Source organism: Phyllostomus discolor, chromosome 6 (genome assembly GCF_004126475.2).
Source record: "Phyllostomus discolor isolate MPI-MPIP mPhyDis1 chromosome 6, mPhyDis1.pri.v3, whole genome shotgun sequence".
NCBI lineage: Eukaryota > Metazoa > Chordata > Mammalia > Chiroptera > Phyllostomidae > Phyllostomus > Phyllostomus discolor.
The window spans coordinates 124,460,639-124,485,820 of record NC_040908.2 but is presented as its reverse complement, the minus strand read 5'-3'; the positions used below and the strand labels follow the sequence as shown (position 1 = coordinate 124,485,820).

The 25,182-nt window shown below is 39.8% G+C and overlaps 1 protein-coding gene across 5 annotated transcripts; it reads left to right on the top strand.

Annotated features, from left to right (window-relative positions):
* The first annotated feature begins 2,969 nt into the window (after positions 1–2,969).
* Positions 2,970–25,090, top strand: LOC114500409 (tripartite motif-containing protein 5-like). Of its 5 annotated transcripts, XM_028517106.2 has the most exons (9): positions 2,984–3,111; positions 4,625–4,688; positions 11,419–11,905; positions 12,493–12,588; positions 13,240–13,470; positions 19,409–19,431; positions 23,380–23,480; positions 23,763–23,789; positions 24,075–25,090. In XM_028517106.2, the coding sequence occupies exons 3-9, from the start codon at positions 11,483–11,485 to the stop codon at positions 24,746–24,748; spliced, it is 1,575 nt and encodes a 524-aa protein (XP_028372907.1). In that variant the 5' UTR covers positions 2,984–3,111; positions 4,625–4,688; positions 11,419–11,482; the 3' UTR covers positions 24,749–25,090. The 5 variants fall into 5 exon arrangements, with proteins under 5 accessions (XP_035886081.1, XP_035886080.1, XP_028372907.1 ...); XM_036030188.1 differs by lacking the exon at positions 4,625–4,688 and having other exon boundaries at positions 2,970–3,107; positions 11,412–11,905; XM_036030187.1 differs by lacking the exon at positions 4,625–4,688 and having other exon boundaries at positions 2,978–3,111.
* The last annotated feature ends 92 nt before the right edge of the window (positions 25,091–25,182 follow it).

The window sequence follows — 25,182 nt, the reverse complement described above, 5'->3', positions numbered from 1 at the left end:
GTGGGCTTTGGACACACCTTCTTCTTCCCAGAGCTTTGAACTCCGTGGTGTGAGGGACCTGCCTGACTGCAAAGAATCTCAAGTGCTCAGCCCTTGCCCATCTAGTTCCCAGACCACTGCTCTCTCAGGAGCCTCAAACCTGATCTCTCCATTTGGTGCACAGATCTCCTCTTCCAGGTGCACTGGGTGGGGCCCTGCAATCAGTTTGCCATCCAGCTTTCTAATCTTTCTGCCTAGCTGGATTCTGTGGGTCCAAACTGTATTTTCATTCTGGTTTATTTGCTGAAAAGAGCAGCTGCACATACACGCAGGTTTCCTGTCCAGCCACATTTAAGTTCCCCTTTTAAAAAATGTCTATGTGGCACACACACTGCAGCACCAACCACTGCCTAGTTCTCCATACCCTCAACCTCCCCAAAAAGCAGAGTCTCACTCTCAGTCAGAGCTGGCTGCAGCCTGCCACTGTGTCTGACAGTTTTAGAAGATAGAATTTCTGTCTGGAACTCTCCTGGTTGATACTGTGGCTATGGATGTGTTGCTCATTGTGTGTGTGTAACCTGAGTCTCTCAGACTCTGTGCATCTTCCTAAGTCTCTCCTGATTAGGGATGGGGGTTCCCTGTGCAGGACTTGGGATTCCTGCTTCTGGAAGGGAGGGAGCAACTAAGCTGCATTTCCCATTTGGTCTCCCCTGCTGCAGGCACCTCACACAGGGTATTTTCCCTTCAATTTATAAAATCTCTTACCAGAGATGGTACAAACTGGTACCATCAATGGTACCAATTGATGGTACAAAGCATCCTCTGTACTTCTTGGCTTCAGAAATTCATATCAGCTGAGATTCCACTGATTGTTCAGGTCACTTGTCAGAAGATCAACTGAAATTCTGTGCTGGGGGCATGAGCAAATGGGCTCATCTTCCACCTACTCTGCTGCCATCTTCCTCCTCTTCTTCTTAAGTCCCTTTAATATGTTTCATAATACTGGTCTGGTGGTGATGAACTCCACCTTTTTCTAATCTGGGGAGGTCTTTATGTCTCCTCCTATTCTGAAGGATAGTCTTGCTGGCTAGACTAATCTAGGTTGTAGGTCCTTGCTTTTCATCACTTGAATGTTTCATGTCAATCCTTTCTTTTCTGAAAAATTTCCATTGAGAAGTTAGCTGATTGTCTTACAGGACCCTCCTTTTAAATAACTAACTGCTTTTTGCTTGCTGCTTTTCAGATTCTGTCTTTGTATTTTTCACTTCTTACTGGGTCTTTTTTTTTTTTTTTTTTTACATTTCCTATCTCCTTGTTGAAATTCTCACTGAGATCATGTATTCTTCTCCTAAGTTTAGTGAGCATCTGTAAAACAAGTGCTTTGAGTTCTTCATCTATCAGAATGCTTGTTTCCATTTTGTGTAGTTTTGTTTTGGGGAAGTTTTGTCCTAATATTTTGGCTGCCTCCCCATGTTTATATCTATGTATTATGTATATTTGCCAAGTCTCTCCATTTTGGCAGAGTGGCCTTGTATAGTAGGTGTCCTTTAGTATTTCTTTTTACCTGAACAGGGTGCTCCAGGGGTGTTGCTTCTGTGGGTTGTATGTCTCTTTTGTTGTATTGCTGTTGGTAAGTTGGTGGATGGGATTGATCCTCAGAATGAGTGGCTATAAGGAATAGCATTTACTACAGTGAACAAGCTGACTCCATGGTGAGATCATTTTAGTGAGACTCTAGTACCTGCTAAGTACACCCTTTAGAAGTGCCATTTGTGGTGCTAATTGGTTGGTGCTCAGGTATGGTTTGAATCTGGCCACCAGATTCGTTGGTTCTTGGGCCTCTTGTGGGGGGGCTATGGTGTAGGCCAAGGTCAGCCACTGCCTGTGTCTTGCCCAGCACCACGTGTTAGAGGCTACAAAGAGATGTGAGGTTGGTGGTTACCTGTACTGAGCTTGTAGGTGCCTTGTAGAGGTAGTGCTATGTAATTCGTTAGCTGTACCTTCATTTTATTCATTTTTATAAGTTCTGGTTTTGGTGAATGGTTTAAAAAGGAACAAATGTTTCACACAGGAAGTGGGGAAATGGAACAATCACGGAGGTGTGTGTTACCTGGTGAAAGACTATACTTGAAGAGCACCATCTGTTAACCTCTATGTTCTTCATTATCTACAACTGTGCCAGTTGCTGATAACATGTCACTGGCACAGGTGTACCACCATTATGTCAGGAAGGCTTTCTCACCTGTCCTGCCTGGGTCAGGGACAAAAACTGGTGATTAATCGGTGGACTCCTAAGATTCAGTGCTATTACCCTGAGCATGTAGTCCAGTTGGTTAGAGTGTAATCCTGATATGCCAAGGTTGTGGGTACCATCTCTGGTCAGGGCACAAAAATGAAGCAACCAAAGAATGTATAAATATATGAAACAACAAATCTCTCTCTTTCCTCTCTCTTTCTCTCTCTCTATAAATCAATCAATAAAAAATAAAAATATTCAATTGTGTTGTGGAAACATTTTTCCAGTAGGCTCAACATTTTTCTAAATAGCAGCTCTTTATAGCTCTTTGTAGCTGCTATTTAGGGAAAAAAAAGAATATTTTCTAAAATGTCATTTTTACCTTGCACAATGACATCTGCTACCACTCAGCTCAACTTAACAGAGCTGTAACACCGATCACACTCTGTATTATAAAGGGAAGGTACCCAGGCTTTCTGGATCATGATTTTATTCTTAGTAAATAGTTTAGGACATTAACTAATTATTATAGGATTAAATTAAAATTCTGAGTATTCAGACAAGCTGTAGAATGTATCATTAGAATGCACATTCTTATTAATCATTGAAATATTCTGCTAGAATAATTTGCAAAAGGAATAAAATACAGTGGTTGAGTGCCCAGCTGATGTAGGTGCTAAGAACATACTGAGGCATTAACTTCCCAAATGTACCATTAGGTGGCAGTGTTCTTACATTTTGCTCTGCTTTTTTCGTTTTGAATTTAACTTTCATTTCTCTTCCTCTTCCTGTGGGGAGCTCCTCCTTGGAGAGCTGAGCTCTGACTTGATAAGTGAATCTTGACTAGTCCTACACCTGATCTTCTCCACTGAGTTTAGACTCCTGTACTTCTGAAAGTAAGTGGGCCAGTTTCTGAGGAGGAAGGAGGAGGCTTTGAGGGAAGATATTGAGTGTGTTTGGTGTCTGTAATGGTAGTTCTGAGCTGGCTCTGCTTGGGCATGTTTTTGCTGAAGTGGCAGAAGGGGAACATTTAGTCTGGGGAAGAGTGACCTTTAAAGAAGTGAGGTTTAGAAGGGTGGAGTCTTATTTGTTCCTTGGAAGGACCATTATTTCCCCAGGCTGTGTTACCGTCATCTTCTTATTCTGTCGTTTTGACTTTCTACCTTGTCAATTTGAAACAGAATACTCTCCCCCACCCCCACCCGCCACCAGGCAGATAATCCCTTCATCTTTTTCTCCAGTGAAATCTGTTTGATGGAGCCCTCTTTTCCCTCTTCATAAAGCAAAGTCTCTTGTTAGGGACAGGTGAAATGAGAGCCACTATCTGAATGCATGTGTGAGAGACGGGGTCTCAGGGACTTGCCAGGAATCACCCCTTCTATTGCTATTGTTGTACTCTTGTCCTGGTAACTTTTGGGAAGCTGTGCACAATCTCCCTGATAAATTGCCTAGCCCTTTGGCAAGCCTGATGAGAGGTTGGATGATCAGGTTGCTGCCAATCTCTGTAGCTCCCATGTGGTCACTTATTTCTTTGGGGACCAGGCACAGGGAATTTGTTGCCCACTGAGTGCCATGGCTTATTCTTACCTCAGTGTATCCCATGACCCTCTGGTGTTCCTTCCTGTTTTTGATGTTTTTGTTTATCATCTAGACATACCCTTCTATTGTTTATTACTTCAACCCCTAACTCAATTTTCCCTTGCAGTAAGCTAAGAAATGGATTTGGTAATTTTTCTTGGAAAAAAAAACCCCTCTATTCTTTGTCTTAAAACATAAAAAAATTTAGAGTTGATGTTTAGCTGCAAATGTACAATATCATGATTACACATTTACATAACCTAAAAAGGGATCACTCAGATAATTCTACTACCCATGTGACACCATATGTAGTTAATACAATTATTGACTCTATTCTCTATGATGTACTTTATATCTCCTTGAAAATGTTCTTTGTATCTGTGAGTCCGTTGTTATTCCTGATCATTTATTTTGTTTTTGTGTTTCAGATTCTACATACAAGTGAAATCATTTGGTGTTTGTCTTTCTCTGTCTGGCTTATTAATTCAGCAAAATACCTTTTAGGTCCATCCATGTTGTTGCAGATAGCAAGATTTCACTCTTTTACAGTTGAATTGTATTTCATTCTATGTATGCACCACTCCTTTATCCATTAATCTTTCAATAGAGACTGTTTACTTTACTTCCATATCTTGGCTATTGTAAATAATTCTGCAATAAACACATGGATGTATATGTCTTTTGGATTTAGTGTTTTGGATTTCTTCAGATAAATACACAGAAGTGGAATTGTTGGATCCTTCCTTATCTGTTCTCATAGCTTTGATATTTAAGCCTATTTTGTCTGGTAGAAATACCACAACTTTTCATTTGTTTTTATTTTCCTTTCAGTCTGTGTGTGTCTTCTCATTGGAAGTGAGTCCCTTGGTAACAGTATATATAAGGGTCAATCACTGTGAGTATTTAATACCTTTGCATTCAAAGTAATTATTGATAGATATGTATTTATTGCCATTTTACTATTCATAATTTTTATATTTTTTATTCTGCTCTTTAAAGAAGATGTTTTTATACTTCTTATAATACTGATTGGATGATGATTAACTTCTTTAGCTTTTTTTTTTCTGGGTAGCTCTTTACCTGACCTTCAATTCTAAAAAAAATATTTTTGCTGGGTAAAGTAAGAATGAATGTAGGCTTTTGCTTTTCATCAGTATGTAATTTCCATGCCAATGTCAACAAAGTTTCTGTTAATACATCAACTGACAGTCTTATGGGAGCACCCCTCTAGTTAACTAATTGCATTTCTCTTGCTCTTTCAAGATTCTCTATTTGTCTTTAACATTTGGCATTTTAATTATGATGTGTCTTGGTGTGGGCCTCTTTGGGCACATTTTGTCTGAGACTTTGTGAGCTCCTGGACTTGTATGTTGCATTTCTTCACCAGGTTAGGAAAGCTTTCAGCCATTATTTTTTCAAATATGTTTTCAATTTCTCTTTTCTTTTCTTGCTCTCCAATTATGCAAATGTTGTTTTGCTTGAAGTTGTCCCGGAGGTTCCTTATATTGCACTGTCTTCATTTTTTAGATATTTTTTCTTTTTGCTGTTTTGATTGGGTGTTTCCTGCTTTTTTATCTTCCAAATCACTGATTTTATTCTCTGCTTCATCTACTCTACTGTTGATTTCCTGTAATGTATTCTTTATTTTATTTAGTGTATTCTTCATTTCTGACTGGGTTTTTTTTAGGTTTTCTTTCTCCTTTTTTTATGTGTCTTATCTCTTTAAGTTCTCACTGAGGTCATCTATTCTTCCCCTAAACTCACTGAGCAATCTTATAACCAGTATTTTGAACTCTGCATCTATTAGATTGCTTGTTCATTTTGTTTAGTTCTTTTTGTGGAGTTTTGTTCTGTTATTTCATCTGTGATATGTTTTCTTGTCTCCTAATTACCACTACCACCATGTGTGAGTTTCTAGGTATTAGGCAGAGCTGTTACATCTCCCTGGCTTGGTAGAGTGGCCTTGTGTAATAGGAGTCCTATAGGACCCAGTGGCTTAGCTTCCTCTGTCACCTGAGCTGAGTATACCATGTGCACCTACCATGTGGGTTGTGTGCTTCTTTCTGTTGTAGTTGAGCCTTAATGATGTTGGAACATCAGTGGGTGGGATTAGTCCCAGGCCCATAGGATGGGAGGACTGGTTGAGACTACTGTGAAGAATTTGCTATGCTGGGGACACCCCATTAGCAGGACATTTTTCAGCAGAGCTCATGTACCCACCAAGTGCATCCTTGAATGTGTTGTTTATGGTGGTGGTTGACTGTTGTTTCAGCATGATCTGAAGTTATCCACTGGGTATACTGTCTCTGGGGCCTCCTAGCAGGTACTGGCCAAGATCAGCTACCACCTGTACCCTGCAATGGGCCATCTGGCATGGGTTGCAAAGAGATCGACAGATGACTGCTACTTTTGCTGGACTGGAGGTACCTGAGAGTCCAAACGGGTGAACCAAGGCCAGGTGATGCTTTTGCTGGGACTGTGTTGTCTTCACAAATGGTACAGAGTACACAGAAGTCAAATGCTGCTCGTTGGAGCAGTTTCGGGAAGGTCTGTGGCATGAGCCATACAGATTGTTTCTGTGGAAATGCCTCTGGATGAGGTTGGGTGGGGCCAAAAGTTGTTTTGGGTGGGGTTTCAGAGAATCACCAGGGCTGGATGAACAGTGTTAGCCACACTTATGGATACTCAGATATGGTACCCATCTGCCAGCTCTGTGAGGTGAGGGCACAGCAAAGTAATAGCAGCTTCTACCAGCACTTGTATTTGGGAAAAACCTGCTCCTTTTGCCCTCATCCTGAAAGAAAGACAATTCAGTTCCTCCTCATATGTTCCTGGCACTTTTGGAGCTGCTGCCCCCATGCTGGTGCTCAGAGGTAGCGAGTTCAAATAAATTTGTGCATGGGCCTTTTTAAGAGGAGGAGCCTGGGACTTCAGGAACCTCCATCTCAATCAGCCAATATCTCCTCTGCTATTCACAACCAGAAGTTATGGAGAATCCTCTTCCTGGTACTTAAACCCTGGGCTGAAAGTTCTGGTGTGTGGGTAATACTCCCAGTTTCTCAGAAAGGACCTCTGAAGCTGAGATTTCCCCAAAATTTTTATCTGCCACATGTGGGTGTGGGACCAGCCCATTCTGCATCTCCACCCCTCCTACCAGTCTCAGTGTGGCTGCTTTTTTATAGTCTTAGTTACTGAACTTCTGTTCTTCTAGGTTTCAGGCAATTCCGAATGGTGGTAGTGCTGTAGTTTAGTTTTAATTTTTATGCCACTGTGGGAGATGTGAGCACTGTGTATACCTACACTGCCATCTGGACTAAAAGTAAAAAGAACTCCATGTTAATTTCACCTTTGATCATTTTGTACCTTGATATCTCTTTCACATATGTTTTGATGTGTATTTTCCTTTTCTCCTTCTTTTCAGAAGTCGGGAGTCTGTGTGTTATACATGCACCATGTCCATATCTAATCTACATTAACTGGCTCCTCAGGAGTTATGAGAAGTCCCAAGTACAGGAAAAATAAATATTTATAAATGTTGAACATATTTTATTAAAACCACAAGAACAAGTGCATATACCTGTGGTATAAACTGTATTAACTTATATCAAACCTACAATAAATATTAAGTACCTACAAAAATTATATCTCCAGACATGAAAGAGAAAGTAAATATGCAGAAAGAGAAAAGTGTTATAAAACAAAATAAAAATTACTATAAGTGTAAAACATTGAAAGAACAACAATAATAAATCAAAAAGGTTACAACAGGACAAGTTATCTGTAAACCATTGGTAAAAAGCTTTGCAATTTTAAATAGATTTCAGATTAAGTCTCAGTGTGGGAAGATGATTTTGAGTAGAGTCTTCAAGGAAATGATGAAGCCTGTCCTAAGTGATTAAGAATCATAAAGGTGGCAAGAGTGTGTTGTGGGGAAGTTAGGCTGAGAGGGTGAAGAAATAGAACGGGATGTGTAATGTAACCTAACTAGCCCATGATAAAGTTATTTGCCAACAGGGGGCTACTCTGTGCACAGGGAAGAGCCCCAGAACAAACTCTGCTATTTAGATATCTCATTTACATAGAACATATCTAAATGGAATTCTGGGTGGAAATTGGATTTATAAAGTTTGACCTCCCCTTTGTGGAGGGAAACACAATTATGTTGCTACCTGAATCTGTGTTTCCAGGCTGCATCTCCTTTTGCTCCAATACATAATTTTTATTCTTTATTACCTTTTGAAGTTAATTTTTGTTTGCATTTTTTACTCCATCTTGGGGAGGACAGATAGACTCTGGGGATAGGAGACAGGGCCTGCTGGCATGGTTCTTCAGGTGTGCTCTCAGTGATATCTTTTGCAGATACAGGAGGTACTTTATTCCTGTCACTTCAGTTTTTTAAGATGCCAGACTAAGGATATGAGTGAAATTTTAGTAAGCACTAAGATGAGCATGAGCAGAATAGGAATGATGGGCCAGGTACAGAGGATCACCAGGGTGGAAAGCCCCAGGTACCTAGCAATAGCAAAACTACTGTCTCTTGTACAACCACCTGCTAACCACTGGAAATAACATCTAGGCCTCAGGCATGTTTCGGCTCCAGGTCCAGAAAGGCAGCAAGGCCAGGCAGAGCAATGCCATGGATAACATCCAGACCAGCTGCAGTGAATAATGACCCCCGTCCTCTAGTGCTAACCAATATGTTGAAAACTTGACCCTGAGGAGACACATGGAGAAAGCTGACGAATATTCTATTGAGATCCTCCCCTGAGAATTCAGAAAAAAGCCCCCAGGATTGAGGACCCAGTGAGGCTCTCTCTCTATGGAGCAAGCTTGAGGTTTTCCTCACCCCCTTCTTTTCCAGGGCTCTCATGCTCTCACCTGAACATGCCTGAACCTTTTTTTCTTTTTTTTTTTAATTGTTGTTCAGTTTTTTTTTAAATTGTTGTTCAGGTACAGTTTTCTGCCTTTTACTCCCATCCCAGCCCATCCCCCAGCCCTCCCCACCTCCCTCCTGTTTCCACCCTGAACCTTTCTTTCTTTTCTTTTCTTTCATCTCTCAAGGCACATGTCTCTCTCCTCTCTCTCTCCCCTCTTAAGCTCCAAGGGCCCTACTTTTGCCTCTGTAACTTGTTTCTTGAGCCATTTCTCCTACAGTTCCCTTCTACCTCTGTGATTTTCTAAATAAATTCTTTCTTATAATTGAGTCTTGGCTTTGAATGCTTCTCTTAGCCAGAACTCAAGTACCAAGGTTGTTGAACCAAGGTCCAGTCTGACTCCACTGGTTAAAAACTGTTGCCATTTTTGCCACTTACAAAACTACCATTGTTTATGTAAGCCTAGTAATTACAAAGAACCAATTACCTTGTAAAAGCCCATGAACACAACTTCCAGGGGCCTAAAAGAAGCATAGTAAGTTATGAGTTACATGTCACTTATGACAATTAAGGTCTATGATAACTGGAGTTTAAAGGCCATGTAAAGTGTCTGTAGTCCAAATGTATTTTACACATTTGTTCATTTTTACTGTCTGTGATGTTGCCTTGCAAGGCAGCCAACCTTCCACTTTATTGTGACCTGGTAGGTGCCCCTGGCCCCAACCCTCTGAAAAACAACAACAGCAAAAACCAGCCTACTAGATGAATAAGCCAATATTACCTTTACAGGAATAAAGAGCCTGGACCTGATGTTGATCCTTTGTTCCCACATGATCTAACTCCACTCCTGTCTTCTTACTTCACAGTATGTCTCACTCTCTCATCCCCTGTTCTCTGTTTTTTTTTTTCATCTTCTCGTCCTAAAAGCCGTCATCATCTCTCCTCTGGGCAACAGTGCATGCATCCTACTCACCTTCCCAACTCTACTGTCAAAGTAAAAATGTCAAAACTCGAAGAGAGTTTTTTAAAAAATTTATTTGAGCCAAACAGATGATATGCCTGGAAGCAAGACCATAACAGACTGAGAAAAATACTTCTAGAAAGGCAGTTTTCAACTTCTTTTATACATTTGGAATTAAGCAGGATAGTGAGGAATATTACACAAAAGTTGGCAAAAGAAAGGCAGGAATTATAGGATAGTCAAGATTATGTGCTCTCCTGAGGGTGGTCACACTTCCAAGGTCTAAAAATGGGACATTTCGAAGGTGTGCTAAACCTAAATGCACAGAAACAATGGACAGGCCTTGCTTAAGGCAAACATAATCCTTTGAGCAAAGAAGTTGTGTGCCTGAGGGTGACTTGTCCAGTTAGGAATATATGATCAGATCACCCTATGAGGTAACTATCCACAGAACCTCTCTTTCAGCTACTCCAACTAACATTGTACAACCCACAAAGTGCAGAGCCAATCATGTTCCCTGTGTTCTCTGGTGGGAAAATATGGATAATATCTTTTGCTCCTGGAAAAGAGTACCTAAATGTTACATATTGGGAAAATGCCATATATCATGGCCACTACTGGCTTGTATGATATCAAAGGGCTGGAAGTTTTGTGTACATGAGCCACACTAGCATTTACAAACTAAGACAAGCTGATATATATCTTCCATAAACAGGTCATTTCCTCTACCTAATACTTTTTTTTCTCTCCCTCAGTTTTTTCATCTTTTTCATTGGTCAATTCAACCTTTATGTTTTCAAGTTGGAATTATTGGACAACCCTTTATCTGCCCCCATTATTGGATTTCCCAACAGAATGCACATCTCTCTTTCAGCATTTTTTACATCATCTCATTTGCACATATATATGACTGATTATCTAATTTACTATTTATTTCCAGGTGAATGTCAAGGTCCTAGTGGTTTAAGCTCTCTGTTTAGACTCACCATGGTGTTTGAGTACTAACCCAGTTATTAGCATGTAATTCATTGTCAGTGATAATTTGTTGAATGATCTTTCCTCAGTTTGTCATCGGTTGATTCAGTGGAGTAGGAATACATCTCTGAAGGGAGATCCCAAATATTAGTTTCATTTCAACTCTCTGTATTGAAGATAATGATTTTCTTAATTCACTTGCTATTTCTATGTATACATCTGATAAAGACTTTACTTTTGCTGCATGTGCAAACACATTGTCACATAGTATGTCATGATAATAAGAGAGGTTGTAAATGTGGAACAAGTGATGACAATGGTTAAACTGTAAACAAGCAAATGAAAGCAGGTCTTTCTGATAAACAAACATGACAGGAGGAGAGTGAGTCCTACTGATATTAGGAGTGGCACTGCCTTCTGAGAGAACAGCTGGTATAAAAGCCAGGAAGCATGAGTGGCTTGGTGCTTTTATCATCAAGGGATTGTATGGCTTAGGAAGAAAGAATCAAGAGAGATGGAGGGTCATAAAAGGACTTTGGTAGAAAAGATGTCAGGTCATTGTTTTTTTTTCAGTAAAATAATAAAAATAACAACAGTTTCATATATAAAGTTATAATTGGTCATTTGAGGTGATCCAGAAGTTAAGTGTTTGAAATTTTTATGCAAAACCTTTATAACCAGGTTTCCAACTTTTTTCCTTGTTTCTATTATTTTTTCCCTTCAATTTTGGTCACTGCCCACTTTGATTTCTAAACAATTATCATGATTTACTCCTACCTCTCTTACTCTGTTTCCTTTTAAACTTTGATATAAAGTCAGGATCTGTGAGCAAGAGAAACTTTGGACATCAGGACAAGTAGGAGTAGGGGAGCAGCTGCAATGGCTTCAGGAATCCTGTTGAACATGAAGGAGGAGGTGACCTGCCCCATCTGCCTGGAGCTCTTGACAGAACCCCTGAGCCTGGACTGTGGGCACACCTTCTGCCAAGCCTGCATCACTGCAAACAACACAGAGTCCATGGTCAGTGAAGAAGGAGGGAGCAGCTGCCCTGTGTGCCGAATCAGGTACCAGCCTGGGAACCTGCGGCCTAATCGGCATGTGGCCAACATAGTGGAGATGCTTCAAAACGTCAAGTTGAGCCTAGAGGAGGAGCAAAAGACAGATCTCTGTGAGCGCCACGGAGAGAAACTCCTGCTCTTCTGTAAGGAGGATGGGAAGTTCATTTGCTGGCTTTGTGAGAGGTCTCAAGAACACCGGGATCACCACACTCTTCTCACGGAGGAGGTTGCTCAGGAGTACAAGGTAATAGACCAGGATGGAGGAAAGACAGGACAGAAAATAGTACTTGATGGGAAATCTCTGCTTTGCATTTGGCTCTAATTACCTTGCCAATGTATTCTTGAGGCCTGTGATCACATTTCTCCCTATGCTCAGCTTCCAAGGCCAGAAGGACTTTTCTGTGCATTCCACACAATTACAAAATGATGTGCAGATTCAAAACCAGAAGTTGATATTTTTATAGCTTGTGGTAATAAGTGGAGGTTTAGTGTCTAAGCAAAGCTGTCATTGCCCCTTTGAACAGGAAGGGTAAGTGGGTAGCTGGGTGGATTCATGTCTAAGTTCTTTCCTTACTGCAGGATCAGGTTTCTTCTTCGAGGACACAGAGAATCAGTCTCCTCCTGATATGGGAATGGTAATTTCTATCACCTGAATCTTAGAGAAAATATTCACCACATCAGGTTTCCTTTAAGTCACAGATTCCAATTGTTGTTTCATAGTTACTATATACTATAGTTTCTTCAGAGATTGGCCTGATTTTTCCCCATTTGTCCTCTGTTTTGATGCTGAAAATGCCCATAGCTTGACTCTGATGTGGTTCCTCTTCACAGGAGAAACTCCAGGCAGCTCTGAACAGGTTGAGAGCTGAACAGCAGCAAGTTAAGAAGTTTGGCGCTGACATCAGAGAAGAGAGAACTTCCTGGGAGGTAGAAGGAGACATTTCTTGAGGGAGTTAGATAGGATTTGGGTGGATTTTAGTCCCAAGGAGCTCCCTTCCTCCTGTTCCCTGACAGTCAGTATGTCCAGAGTTATTGATTAATCATTCTTTATCCTTTCCCTGAGAGGGATTGTGACTGAAAATGAACCTGTCACAAATTAACACAGATATTTGTAAGTTAGTGATTCTCATAGACAGCCTCTCTGGTAAGGATAGCTAGTGACTTCTCTGTTCATTTTTGTTATTATTTTGAGCCTTTAACTCTTCCAGGGGAAAACAATTGCCAATGTCTCATGGCTCTGTCCTCTGGTTCTCAATGTTAGGCTGAGGATGGAGGTCATGAGTAATGCAGGAGGCATGACAGTCCTGCACAGCTATGTGAAAGCTGAACCACATCCAGGGTCCCATTGTGGTGCAGGGTTGGCCTGAATAATGCAAATTAGAGGCCAATATTTTAGAATGTGATTAAGAGAAAGTAATAGGAAATATTACTCCCTATAGGAAATATAGCCCCCCCAGGCATTGCTCCCCTGCTTCCATCTCCCTTCCCTGTGAGAACTTCCAAATCAAATACTTCTTTATTCTGGCTCCCAGCCTCTGCCTGATAGCCTGAGTTCCTCTCTCTTTTTCATTCCTGAAGAATCAAATAAAAAGTGAGGTCCAAAGTGCCCAGGATTGTTTTAAAAAACTGAGAGACATCCTGTACAACAAGGAGCAAGAAGAAGTGAGAAAGCTGGAGAAGGAAAAGATATATATTTTCCATGTCCTGGAACAGTCTGAGAGTGAGCAGGTCCAGCAGAGCCTGTTGTTGAGAGATCTCATCTCTGAGCTGGAGCTTCGGTTACAGGGGTCAACGATGAAGATGCTGCAGGTAAGACTTGGGAAGAAGCCCCAGCACCTGGAACTGAGGAAACTGAACACTAAGTTTCCTGCACTGCTGTGTGGCTGTGCTGTTTCTGGTGGTGACACTGAGGTTCCCTTGGTCTTCCAGTAAAATTTTCCTGCATTTCAGAGTTTATAGGAATAACTGTGTGCATGAGTAACAAGGAAAAATCTTGTTTTTTTTTAAATTAATGTATCAATTTCAGTGCAAAAATTTGACTATGGATAAAAGGTCCATTGTGTTTAATTATATTCTATAAGCCCATATATCTATGATCTAGTATACAATATTTTGTGATACCTCTTCATGATCCAAGATTTTTTTTCTTTAGAATGAGTTGAGATTTTTCTCCTACTTCTGTGTTTTTCTGAACAAACAGTTATGAAGAATTGGTAGTATTTCTTTAATGATTCAATAGATTCACCACTGAAACCATCTTACTCTGGGCCTTTCTTTTTGGAAAAGTTTAACTTTTTTTACTTGTATTAGGTTTTCTTTTTTAAAAAAAATATTTCTTCAGTCAATTTTTTTTAAGTTTCATGCAGCAATTAAAGACATTTATTTTCATTTTTTAAATTTTAATTGTTGTTCAAGTACAGTTTTCTGCCTGTTACCCACTCCCAGCCCACCCCCTCAGTCCTCCCCACCTCTCTCCCATCTCCACCCCCTCCCCCTTGTTATTGTCCATGTGTCCTTTATACTAGTTCCTTCAAATCCTTCCTCCCTTCCCCTGAAATTCCCTCCCCCTCTCCCCTCTGGTCCCTGTCAGACTCTTCTCAATTTCAGTGTTGTTGGTTATATTTTGCTTGCTTGTTTATTTTGTCGATCAGATTCCTGTTAAAGGTGAGATCATATGGTATTTGTCAATTTTTCATAATGTACATCATTGTAGAAATTTGTCCACTTTAATGTGTCAGATTTGTAAACATGATGTTAGTCACCATAACCCCTTAGAATTTCTTCTATTTCTACAGTACTGCAGTAATTGCCCCTCTTTTATCCCAATTTCAATGATTTTATTTTATTTTTTGTCAATTTAGTTATGTTTGGTTAAATTTATTGATGTTTTTCAAGAATAAACTATATTGTTTTATTAATTTAACTATTTTTAATGTTTTTATATAATTGATTTTGCTCTTATATAGTTTCCTTTGTGTGTTTAGATGTGTATGCACATGCATATATGAGTATGTGTGTATTTATTTGTGTGTTGTATGTTTGTCTGCTTATTGTGTTTAATTTATTGTTCCCTTTATAGTTTCTTAGTGTGGTAATTTAGACCACTGATTTGAATCTTTTTTAAATTTTTGTTCAAGTGCAGTTGTCTCCATTTTCACCCCACCATACCCCCCTACCCCACCCATCCCCCCATCCCACTCTCTAACCTACCCCCTTTGGCTTTATCCATGTGTCCTTTATACATGTTCCTTGATGGCCTTTCCCTTATTATCCCCTATTATCACACTCCCTGCTCCTCTTTGGTTACTGTCAGTTTGTTCTTAATTTCAATGTCTGTGGTTGTATTTTGCTTGCTTGTTTGTTTTGTTGATTAGGTTCCAATTACAGGTGAGATCATATGCTATTTCTCTTTTACCACATGGCTTTATTTAATTTAGCATAATTCCCTCCAGTTCCATCCATGCTGTTGTGAAGGGTAGGAGCTCCTTTCTCTCTGCTGCGTAGAATTCCATGGTGTAAATGTACCACATTTTGATCCACTCATTTACTGATGGACACTTAGGTTGCTTCCAGCCCTTGACTATTGTAAATTGTGCTGCTATGAACATTGGGGTGCATATAATCTTTTCTGTTAAAGTTTTTAATATATAATGCATTTAAAAATTATATTCCCCACTTGGTTTATTTACTTTTTGAATTCAATTCCTATTTTCAGATTTCCTTTTTGATTACTTTATTGACTCTTGGGATATTTGAAACTCTTGTTTAATTTACAAACACTTGGTGTAAAATTTTTATTCTGCTGTATCTCATATTTAATTTCTTTCTAATCAGAAAACATATTTTAGGATTTAAAACTATTAAATGTATTGATGCATGTTTATTGCTTAAAATATTGCATTCCCAAAATTATTACATAAATTTAATTTTAAATGTGTGTTGTGTATTCATTGGGTGGCACGGTCTGTAGATGACAGTTAGGTAAACCTGGTTTATACTGTTGGACATTTCATCGACATTCTTGATGATTTCTTTATTTATATGTTTTAAAACTTTTTACTTTATTTTTCCATTATCATTTACCCTCTTTATATATTTATATCTTTAATTTTTTTTTTTCTTCTTGCTCTTAAGTCCCTTTAACATTTGCTGTAATACTGTTTGGTGGGGATGAACTCTTTCAGCTTTTTCTTCTCTGAGAAGCTATTTATGTCTCCTTGAACTCTAAACAATAGCCTATAAATCTAGGTTGTAGGTCATTGCTTTTCATCACTTTCAATATTTCATGCCAGTCTCTTCTTGCCTGAAAAATTTTCATTGAGAAATGAGCTGATAGTCTTATGGAAACTCCCTTAGAGATAACTAAGTGCTTTTCTCTTGATGCTTTTCAGATTCTCTCTTTGTAGTCTTCATTTCTCACTGGGGATTTCACAATGGCTTCTATCTCATTTTTTACGTTTCCAATATCTTTGCTGAAGTTCTCACTGAGATCATCTATTCTTCCCCTAAGTTCAATGAACATCCTTATTAACCAGAGTTTAGAATTCTCTATCTGGTAGATTGCTTGCCTCAATTCTGTTTATATATTTTTCTGAATTTTTGTCCTGACCTTTCATTTGGGACGTTTCTTTGTGTCATCATTTTGGCTGCCTCCCCATGGTTATATCTATGTATTATGTATATCTGCCAAGTCTCCTCATCTTGGCAGAATGGCCTTATGTAGTCAGTGTCCTTTGCAGTGTCCCTGTTCATCTGAACTGGGTGCTCCAGGGGTTTTGCTTGTGTGGGTTGTGTGTATCTTCTGTTGTAGTTGAGCTTGATTACTGTTGACAAACTGGTGGGTGGGATTGACCCTCAGGCTGAGTGGCTGTGAGGAATAGTATTGGCTATAGTGAACAAGCTATTGTAATGGTGCTGACTCAGTGGAGTGGATTCACTTTAGCAGGGCCCTAGTGCCTGCTGAATCTGCCCTTTGGGTGTGTCCTTTGTGGTGCTAGTTGGGTAGTGCACTGGTGTGTTCTGAAGCTGGCCACCAGGTTTTTTGGTTTGGGACCTTGGGAGGGACTCTGGTGTAGGCCAAGGTCAGCCACTGCCTGTGTGTGGCCCAGTGTCACCTGATACAAACTACAAGGAGTCGAGGGGTTGGTGTTTGCCTGTTTTGGGCTTGGAGATGCCTTGAAGAGGTGTTGTGGTTAACCAAGGTCAGATGATACTACTGTCTGTCTGCAGCTGCTTAGCAAGAATTAAAGGGCATCTGAACTCAGCCACTGCTTGTTTGCTATTTGTGGACCCTTAAGAAGTTTTAGGAAAGTTAGGGTGTTGGCTGGTAGGTGTCCCTGTATTTCTGAAAGAGATTTGGCTAGAGGTTTTAATTGTGTTTGGTGGAGTTTCAGAGAATCACTAGAATGGAGCAAGAGTGGTGTTAGCCAGGTTAATGAAGACTCAGATTTGGCATTGACCTGGGCCTACAGGCTGTGTGGGGGCAGGGCCCAACAAGAGTAAAATGGCACCTGTTGGTCCTTTAGTCCTTGGGAGAGTTTCCCATCCAACCCTCCACCTGAAGCCAGACAATTCAGTTTCTCTCTGAATGTCGCTGGCCTTTGTTAGATTCTGCCCACATTCTGAGGCATAGGACAAGTGTTTGTGAGGGAATCACACTGTTCTAGCCCCCTTTAAGGAGACACCTGGTTTGCAATAGCCCTCCATCACATGTGGACTGAGACTGCTGATTTTCACAGCCAGATCAGGTGGGGACTCCTCTTGATACTCCTGTCCCAGCTTGCTGTGAGGCTGGGACTCCTGGTTCCTCAGTAGGACCTCTGCAGCCAAGATATTTCTCCCATTCTTAACCTCCACATGTGGGCGTGGTACCAGCGAGCTTAGTCTCTGTTCTTTCCACCACTCTTGAGGTGGCTTCTTCTTTATATCTTTAGTTATAGGAGGAGTTCTGTTCAGCTTGTCTTTGTGTGGTTGCTGGAGGAGATGAGCACAGCATTTACCTACTACACCATTTAAATGAGAAATCTATCTTTTTAGTTTTGCCATATTTGTATCTTTGAATACAAAACACATCTGTTGTAGATAGCAGTAATTGTAATAGTTTTTTATCTAGTCTGACAACCTCTCCTTTTAATAGGTGGATTAAGACAATAAAATTTAATGCCATCATTGATGTAGCCCTATTTAAGGTATATTCTTATTTGCTTCTACATATTGCCTGCTGTTTTAACTGTGCTCTTTCTCATTGACAAGCTTCTTTTGAGTTAAACAGATATTTTTAGTATAAAATTTTAAGTTTTACTATTTTCTACTTTTGTGGTGTTTGCTTTTCTATTTACAACATGCGTCCTTTTTTCTCATGATCTACTTCAGATTAATACTAAATTAATTCCAATAAAATATGGATACTAGCCTCTGACATTGCTTTATATTCTTTCAGCAACAACACAGTGATGGTTTAACATGGGCATTTGATCCAGTGCAAGCCAGTGCCATGAGGACTTTGGAATTTGATGTAACTGGGAAGACAAGTTCTATTTTTTTTTCAGGAATTTATTAGAGGAGATACATGTTTTCTTTATGGACTGAGGATAAAGTCAATATAGAAGCATAAATAGAATTGGAGAACGACATAGACCAGATCTTGATGACAATGTTGGCGCTTCAAAACTAAAATTTGATTAAAATCACAACTGTCCCCCAAATTCCTTTTCTCTATTTCATCCACTTTTAAGGGTTTTTGTAATATACAACAACAATGCCCTAACACAGACAGCAAAGTAAATTTTTGTGTATAGACCCATAAGTTAGCCTACTTTTTGGTGTCATGGAAGAAGTTAGTCTGAAATAAAAAGAACAAATGTATTGGAACAAGTGCATTGAAAAAATAAATCAGTGATGGTAAATATGTTCAGATGACTAAAAACTGATAACGGTGTGGACTAAACTGGCTTGGTAAAGAATGAAATGTCGGTAAGCATTGTAATGTTGAGGACAGTGACTGAGCGGATATCGGTAATATAGACAAAGGGGTGTAGGGGAGGAGACAATTTGGTTGGTGAAGCGTAAGGTCCATTTGAGACATCCTAATTTACTGGTTTCTGTGCTTCTTTTCTAGGAAATATATTAACCTGCATTTAAGAGACAAAACTGAGTGAAAATAAAGGCTTGGGAATCAATTGTACGTGTAGTGTTTAATTTAGGGAGTGAATGAGGTCAATTATAGACATTGTATAAAATGACGAGAGATTTGAAAAAAGCCTACATTAATACATTTGTTTGCTAGTACCCTTACCAGAAGTCAAGTTCTTGAGGAATACTATAATTACTCATCTTTGTTTCTCCCAATTATGGCATAATTCTTGACAAATAATAGTACAACGCTTTATATTCACATTGAATAAATGAACAACCATGACTTATTCAAATCATCTTAGGGGGAGCCTTATGAAAAATGGGGAAAATATCTTGGACCTGATGTTTTCCTCCGAGTTTTTAAGTCTTATCATCAGCTACTGGAAGATCATGCTGTGCTTCTACAAGGGTCAAAATTCTTTTTAAATTGTAGGAAACCTGGCAACTTTAACTGAACCATTTGGAATAAGTGACCTTAGTCTTGTCTTTAACTTGGACTCACATTGGGACCATATCTATTCCCATCATATTACAGGGAGGTGGGGATGAGGTGAAGCTTTGTAAGTGAGGAGGCTTATTACTTATTGGCTTACATTTTCTCTTTTCTCTTTAGGATGTGAATGGCATCTTGGAAAGGTATGTGTGGGAGACCAGAGATGAACAGCTTGTGCTATCAAATAAGGTTTAAAGCCATTAAAGTTATTTGGTGATTTTTTAAGTATATTTTATTGATTATGCTATTACTTTGTTCATTTTTTTCTCCCCTTCATCCCCCTCACGCTGACCCCCCTCCCTCCAGCATTCCCCACCTTAGTTCATGTCAATGGGTCCTACATATAATTTCTTTGGCTTCTCCATTTCCTATACTATTCTTAACCTCCCTCTGTCTATTTTGTGTCTACAATTATGCTCTTAATCCCTGTACCTTTCCTCCCATTCTCCTCCCTCCATCTCTCCACTGATAACCCTCCATGTGTCTCCACTCATGTGATTCTATTTCTGTTCTAGCTATTTGCTTAGTTTTTTTTTGGGGGGGGGGGGGGTCAATTGTTGATAGTTGTGAGTTTGTTGTCATTTTACTGCATAGTTTTGACCTCTTTTTTCTTAGATAAGACCCTTTAGCATTTCATATAATAAGGGCTCAGTGATGATGAACTCCTTTAACTTTACCTTATCTGGGAAGCACTGTATCTGCCCTTTAATTCTAAATCATAGCTTTGCTGGGTAGAGTAATCTAGGTTGTAGGTCCTCGCTTTTCATGACTTTGAATACTTCTTTCCAGTCCCTTCTTGCCTGTAAGATTTCTTTTGAGAAAGCAGCTGACAGTTTTATGGCAATTCCTTTGTAGGTAACTGTCTCCTTTCCTCTTGCTGCTTTTAAGACTCTCCTTATCTTTAATCTTGAATAATTTAATTATGTGTCTTGGTGTGTTTCTCCTTGGATCCAACTTCTTTGGGATTCTCTGTGTTTTCCTAGATTAGCATGTCTAGTTCCTTAGCCAGATTTGGAAAGTTTTCCTTCATTATTTTTTCAAATAAGTATTTAATTTTTCTTGTTCTCCTTCTGGCACCCCTATGATTCAGATGTGGGGATGTTTAAGAGGTCCCTAAGCCTCTCCTAATTTTTTTTTAATTATTGTTTCTTCATTCTGTTTTAGCTGAATGTTTATTTATTTATTTTGTTCCAAATCGTTGATTTGAGTCCTGACGTGCATGCCAGCCCACAGTGTCCGCAGCGTTATGGATGAGATGAAATAAATTCACATGGATTACTGAGCCCTGTGGAGGAAAAAGGACAGTGTGACTTTTCTCTAAAAGGGAGAGCAAGCCTCAGAGTGCCTCGGCCACCCTCTCAAGAGGAGAGTGCTCGACCCTTTCCTTGACAAGCTTTTATTGGATACAATTTGCATATGAATACAAGGTGTATACATAAAGCTCATCAATCTTTGCCAGGCAGAAATGATTAAACAATAGGTAACATTCAAAGAACTCTGAGGGCCTATTTTGAGTCAGGATAAGATAGCTAAAGGGCTATAAAACTTTGGGGAACAAATTCACTTCCTGCATGGACCCTCATCATTTAATTGAGAGCTTCTAAACAAAGCAGGTTTCACAGGATTTTATATATTCTTTGTTAGGCCTGATTGCCCTAGGGAACCTGCCCTTTTCAGTTCAGAGCTGCACCCACGACCACTTGCATTATTTCAGGCTTAAGTCAGGCAGGAGAAGTAAGGCAGCCAAGAGATTAGGAGACTTCTTGCAAACAGAATGAGGACTCAGGCTATGTCAAAGCCAAGGGGTGAGGGTCCATCACCCCTTTTCTGTACCCCCCACATCCTTCCTTGGGGGGGCCCCTGTGATCATGCCTGTCTTAGGTCGTCCTTTCCTTGAGGAATCTTACCTGTCATTGGCTAACCAATCAAGCATTTGGGGCCAGGCAGGGTAAAGTAAAAGGTGCAGAGGTGGCACCCCTGCCAGAGAAATAAACTTTGCCTCTATAGTGGCTTATGGTCCAAAGGTCATTCACTCAGCCTTAGCCAGGGGGAGGGGGGACAGTTACAGCTCCTGAAAACAGGCAGGGCAGTTCCCAACAGAGTCCAAGTTTCTTTCCCTTTGTTGTTGGTTCCCTGTATATTTTTCTTTATTTTACTTTGTATAGCCTTCACTTCTTTCTTTATTTTTGATCATATTCAGTCATTTCTGTGAGCATACTGATTACTAGTGTTTTGAATGCTGCATCTGATAAGTTGGCTCCCTACTCATTACTTAGTTCTTTTCCTAGGGTTTTGATGTATTCTTTCATTTGGGCCAGATTTCTTTGTCTCTGCCCACCATTTACATTGTAAGGGGAAGAGCCTTAGGTATTTGCCAGAGCAAGGCAACCCACTTCACTGCATTTTGGTGCTCTGTGTGGGGGAGGGGTCAGAGAGGGAACATTGCCATTTGCTTGGCTCTTGCTCCACTCTCAATCACTTCCCCCACTTCTCACAAGCAGATTGGGCTGATTCCTGGGTGGGCAGGCTTGTGTACATTCTAAGGTCCCATAGGCCCCTCCAATGGACTCTCCTGTGAGACTGGGAGTTTTTCCTGATGCTGCAACCTTCACAGGTTTTCACATCCAGAGGTGTAGAAGCTTTAGTTTCTTACACTGGAACCCTGGATTATGCAGTCTGTCTCACTCCCCAGTTGTTCCTTCTGGCTTATCTGCATACGAATATGGGATATCTTGGTCTGCCAGCTCCCATCTTTTCACATGTCCTCACTGCCCCATCTTCCCATCTCTGCCTCTCCTACCAGTCTGGATGAATTTTTCTTCTTTAATTCCTTGGTTGTCAGACTTCCATACAGTTCAATTCTCTGGAATCTCTGGTTGTTTTTTGTTTTTAAATTAGTTGTTATCCTTTTTTTGGTTGTGTGAGGAAGCAAAACACATCTATGTATGCCTCCATCTTGGCTAGAAACCCTAAAATTATTTGGTGTTTAATTAGAATAAAATATGGCTAAAGGAAGAAAAATCTAAGTGCAGTTTTATCTTAAATTTATGTTCACATATTATGGTTTGCATGCTATATAACTGTTGAGACTGGACAAGATTCTATGGTAGGGAATTTAGGCTGGGAGAGTTGCAGAGTTTGTGACAGTAGCACTTAGGGATGAGACGTTGCAGCATCACATCCATGTGATTTTGGAAATCTTACTCACCTAGTGTGTCTGTATTTAACTGAGTACTTCATAGCTGCTTGATCTGTTGTGGGTAGGATATGTCTTCTTTATCTGCCAAATACCCAGAATTGGAGATAACTCTTTTATATTTAAATTTCTGGGAATAGGAGAGATCTAGTACTTCTACACGGTTCTCTTTATTTTTCAAAAACAGACCTCAATCTCAAAGAATATTTTTGTCCTGGTGCAAACAATTGATCCCTCTTGGTCATGCATTTTTGAAGCCAAAATGAAAGGGCCACACCTTTTTGTCTAAATTTGCACACCTACCTGGCTGCAGCAAGCTCTTCAAACCCATGAAATTTAGACCACTATTAGTATGGTATATATAATGTCTTCTTTTCCAAGTATTACAATTTGCCCCAGAAAACCTGAAATGTATTCTTAGGGCCTCCCCACTGGGGAGCAGACTTTAAAGGTCTTGATGCCCTACAAAGAGTGTTCCCTCACTTGATGTATCTCAAACAACTAGGAGCTAGGTTCTACAATCTCACTTTTGTGCAATATCCCTCACATCCATTCAATGACTTTTCCTCACATTATTTTATTTTTACAAACCAGTTTCCTTTTTAAAAAAAATTAATGTAAATTTATATGATTCGAGGAGTTAGAGACATATAGGTAAGTTATCATTTTGAAAGGAATAAACTGTACTGTGAGGTCAAGGCCTTCCTAAGAACACACAGTATGTACTGAAAAGTTGGACATAAGCATTTCCTTTGGCTACAGGGTTGGGTGTCTATTCTTTCCTTTCTCATGGTCTACATGGAAGGAGGCTTAAGTGCTTAATGGGTTGAATACACAGAATTCAGTAATTTGGAGAAACAAAAAATGTAGGGATCTTTTTTTTTTGTCATCCTAGTAGTCAGACCTTCACTCTGAAGAGGCCAAAAATTCTCTCCAAGGAACAAAGGAGAGTGTTTCGAGTTCCTGACCTGAATGGGATGCTGCAAGTGTTTGATGGTGAGGAATGCTGAGCAAGTGGGTGGCTGTGGGATTCTTGTGATGGTGGGAGTTAAAGAGGGAAGAGGGTTTAGTTTCTAGATGTGGATAGAGGAGACAAAAGAGGAGGGATATCATGTGCTCATATTTAATGGGGAGTGGGCAGCTGTCCTATTCATCTCTAATTCTGCCATTTACTATCTCACATAGCCCCCAGTCTCTCTCCTCACCTGGAGAGGAAATAGATTCTAGTGCTAACGCCTTTGCTTATACTTCATATTACGTATTTTTTTTTCATTTCAGAGCTGACAGATGTGCGCCGCTATTGGGGTAAGGAAAAATCACTATCATGAAGCCTATCATGAATCACAAAAAGGTGTGGCCCTCATTCTCTTTCAGAATTTTGGGTTTCCTATTATGTCCCTTGTTTTAAGACCCAGGATCCCTCCCCCTCAACACACACACACACATTATGATTCAGCAGTGTTATACCTATTCTGAAGAATAAGACTAGATTCTTCCCAGTTTCTATTCATGTTATTCTCAAGATCCCACTACAATGTCACAAATACAAATACATCATATCCCTCACTGAACCCTGTAATTTTTCTACAGATCACATTACCCTGGACCCTCCCAAAGACAGGCGAAATGTTGCCATTTCTGCAGATCTTAGACAAGTGAGATATGAATACCACTGTGATCCACAAGTGCAACGTGGATTCCCTTGCAACATTGGTATTAACCAAGAAAATCGCTTCCATCAGGCAAGCAATTATGGTGTAGTTGGTGTACCATCTATCACATCAGGGAAACATTATTGGGAGGTAGATGTCTCAGACAAACGTACCTGGATGTTGGGGGTGTGTTCTGAAAAATCCCCTAGCCTCAATCTGTTGCATGAGCTCAATGGGATGTTTGTTGATAGAAAAGTTCAGAGGTATCAAACTTTCAATATTGGTATCCCATCTACACTCACTGGGCCAGTCACAACCCGTACAGGTGGTGGCTATTGGGTTATACATTTAGAAGAAAGATGTATATATAATGCTCTTGCAAAATCTTCCTTCTGTAATCTCTTCAAAGTAGCCCTCAGTCTGACTGTTCCTCCCCGTCGTGTTGGTGTTTTCCTAGACTATGATGCTCGCACTGTCTCATTTTATAATGTCACAAACCATGGGTTTCTTATCTATAAATTCCCTTCATGTTCCTTTTCTCAGGAAATGTATCCATATTTCTGTCCTATGACATGTACTGTCCCCATGACACTGTGTTCTCCAAGCTCTTAAAGCTCTTGCACCCTCACCCACTTCTTTGTAGTGCCTCTGGCCTTGGGTGCACCTAAGGCGCTGAGCTTTTCTGCGCTATTCTCACCAACTTTGTATTGCTTCCTTCCCCTTTTTTTTTTTCAATATCCTTCATTCAACAACAGAGTGTAAAATTTGCCCTGTGTCAAGCATATTTTCCTCAATGTCCTGTTTGCACTAGTAAAGAATCTTAATTCACTTTTTTTCTGTCATCCCAAATAAAATGACTAATGCCTTGAAAAAAGACCTGTATGGCCCTTATGTAATTTTGTGAGAATTAAACAACAAATGTTTTCAATAAATTCCATCATTTTAAACACATAAGCAGTAATCACATATGCTGTCTCTTCATTTTTTTGTTTGCCTCTAACTGTAACTTAAATAAATGATTTTAAGAATACATATTATTTTACTTT

What these genes read in the sequence shown, in the direction of transcription:
- LOC114500409 (XM_036030188.1), top strand. Translation starts at nt 11,483, where the DNA reads ATGGCTTCAGGAATCCTGTTGAACATGAAGGAGGAGGTGACCTGCCCC. An exon ending in GATGCTGCAAGTGTTTGATG is followed by an intron (nt 23,481 to 23,762) that starts GTGAGGAATGCT and finishes TTTTCATTTCAG; the next exon opens with AGCTGACAGATGTGCGCCGC. An exon ending in AGATGTGCGCCGCTATTGGG is followed by an intron (nt 23,790 to 24,074) that starts GTAAGGAAAAAT and finishes ATTTTTCTACAG; the next exon opens with ATCACATTACCCTGGACCCT.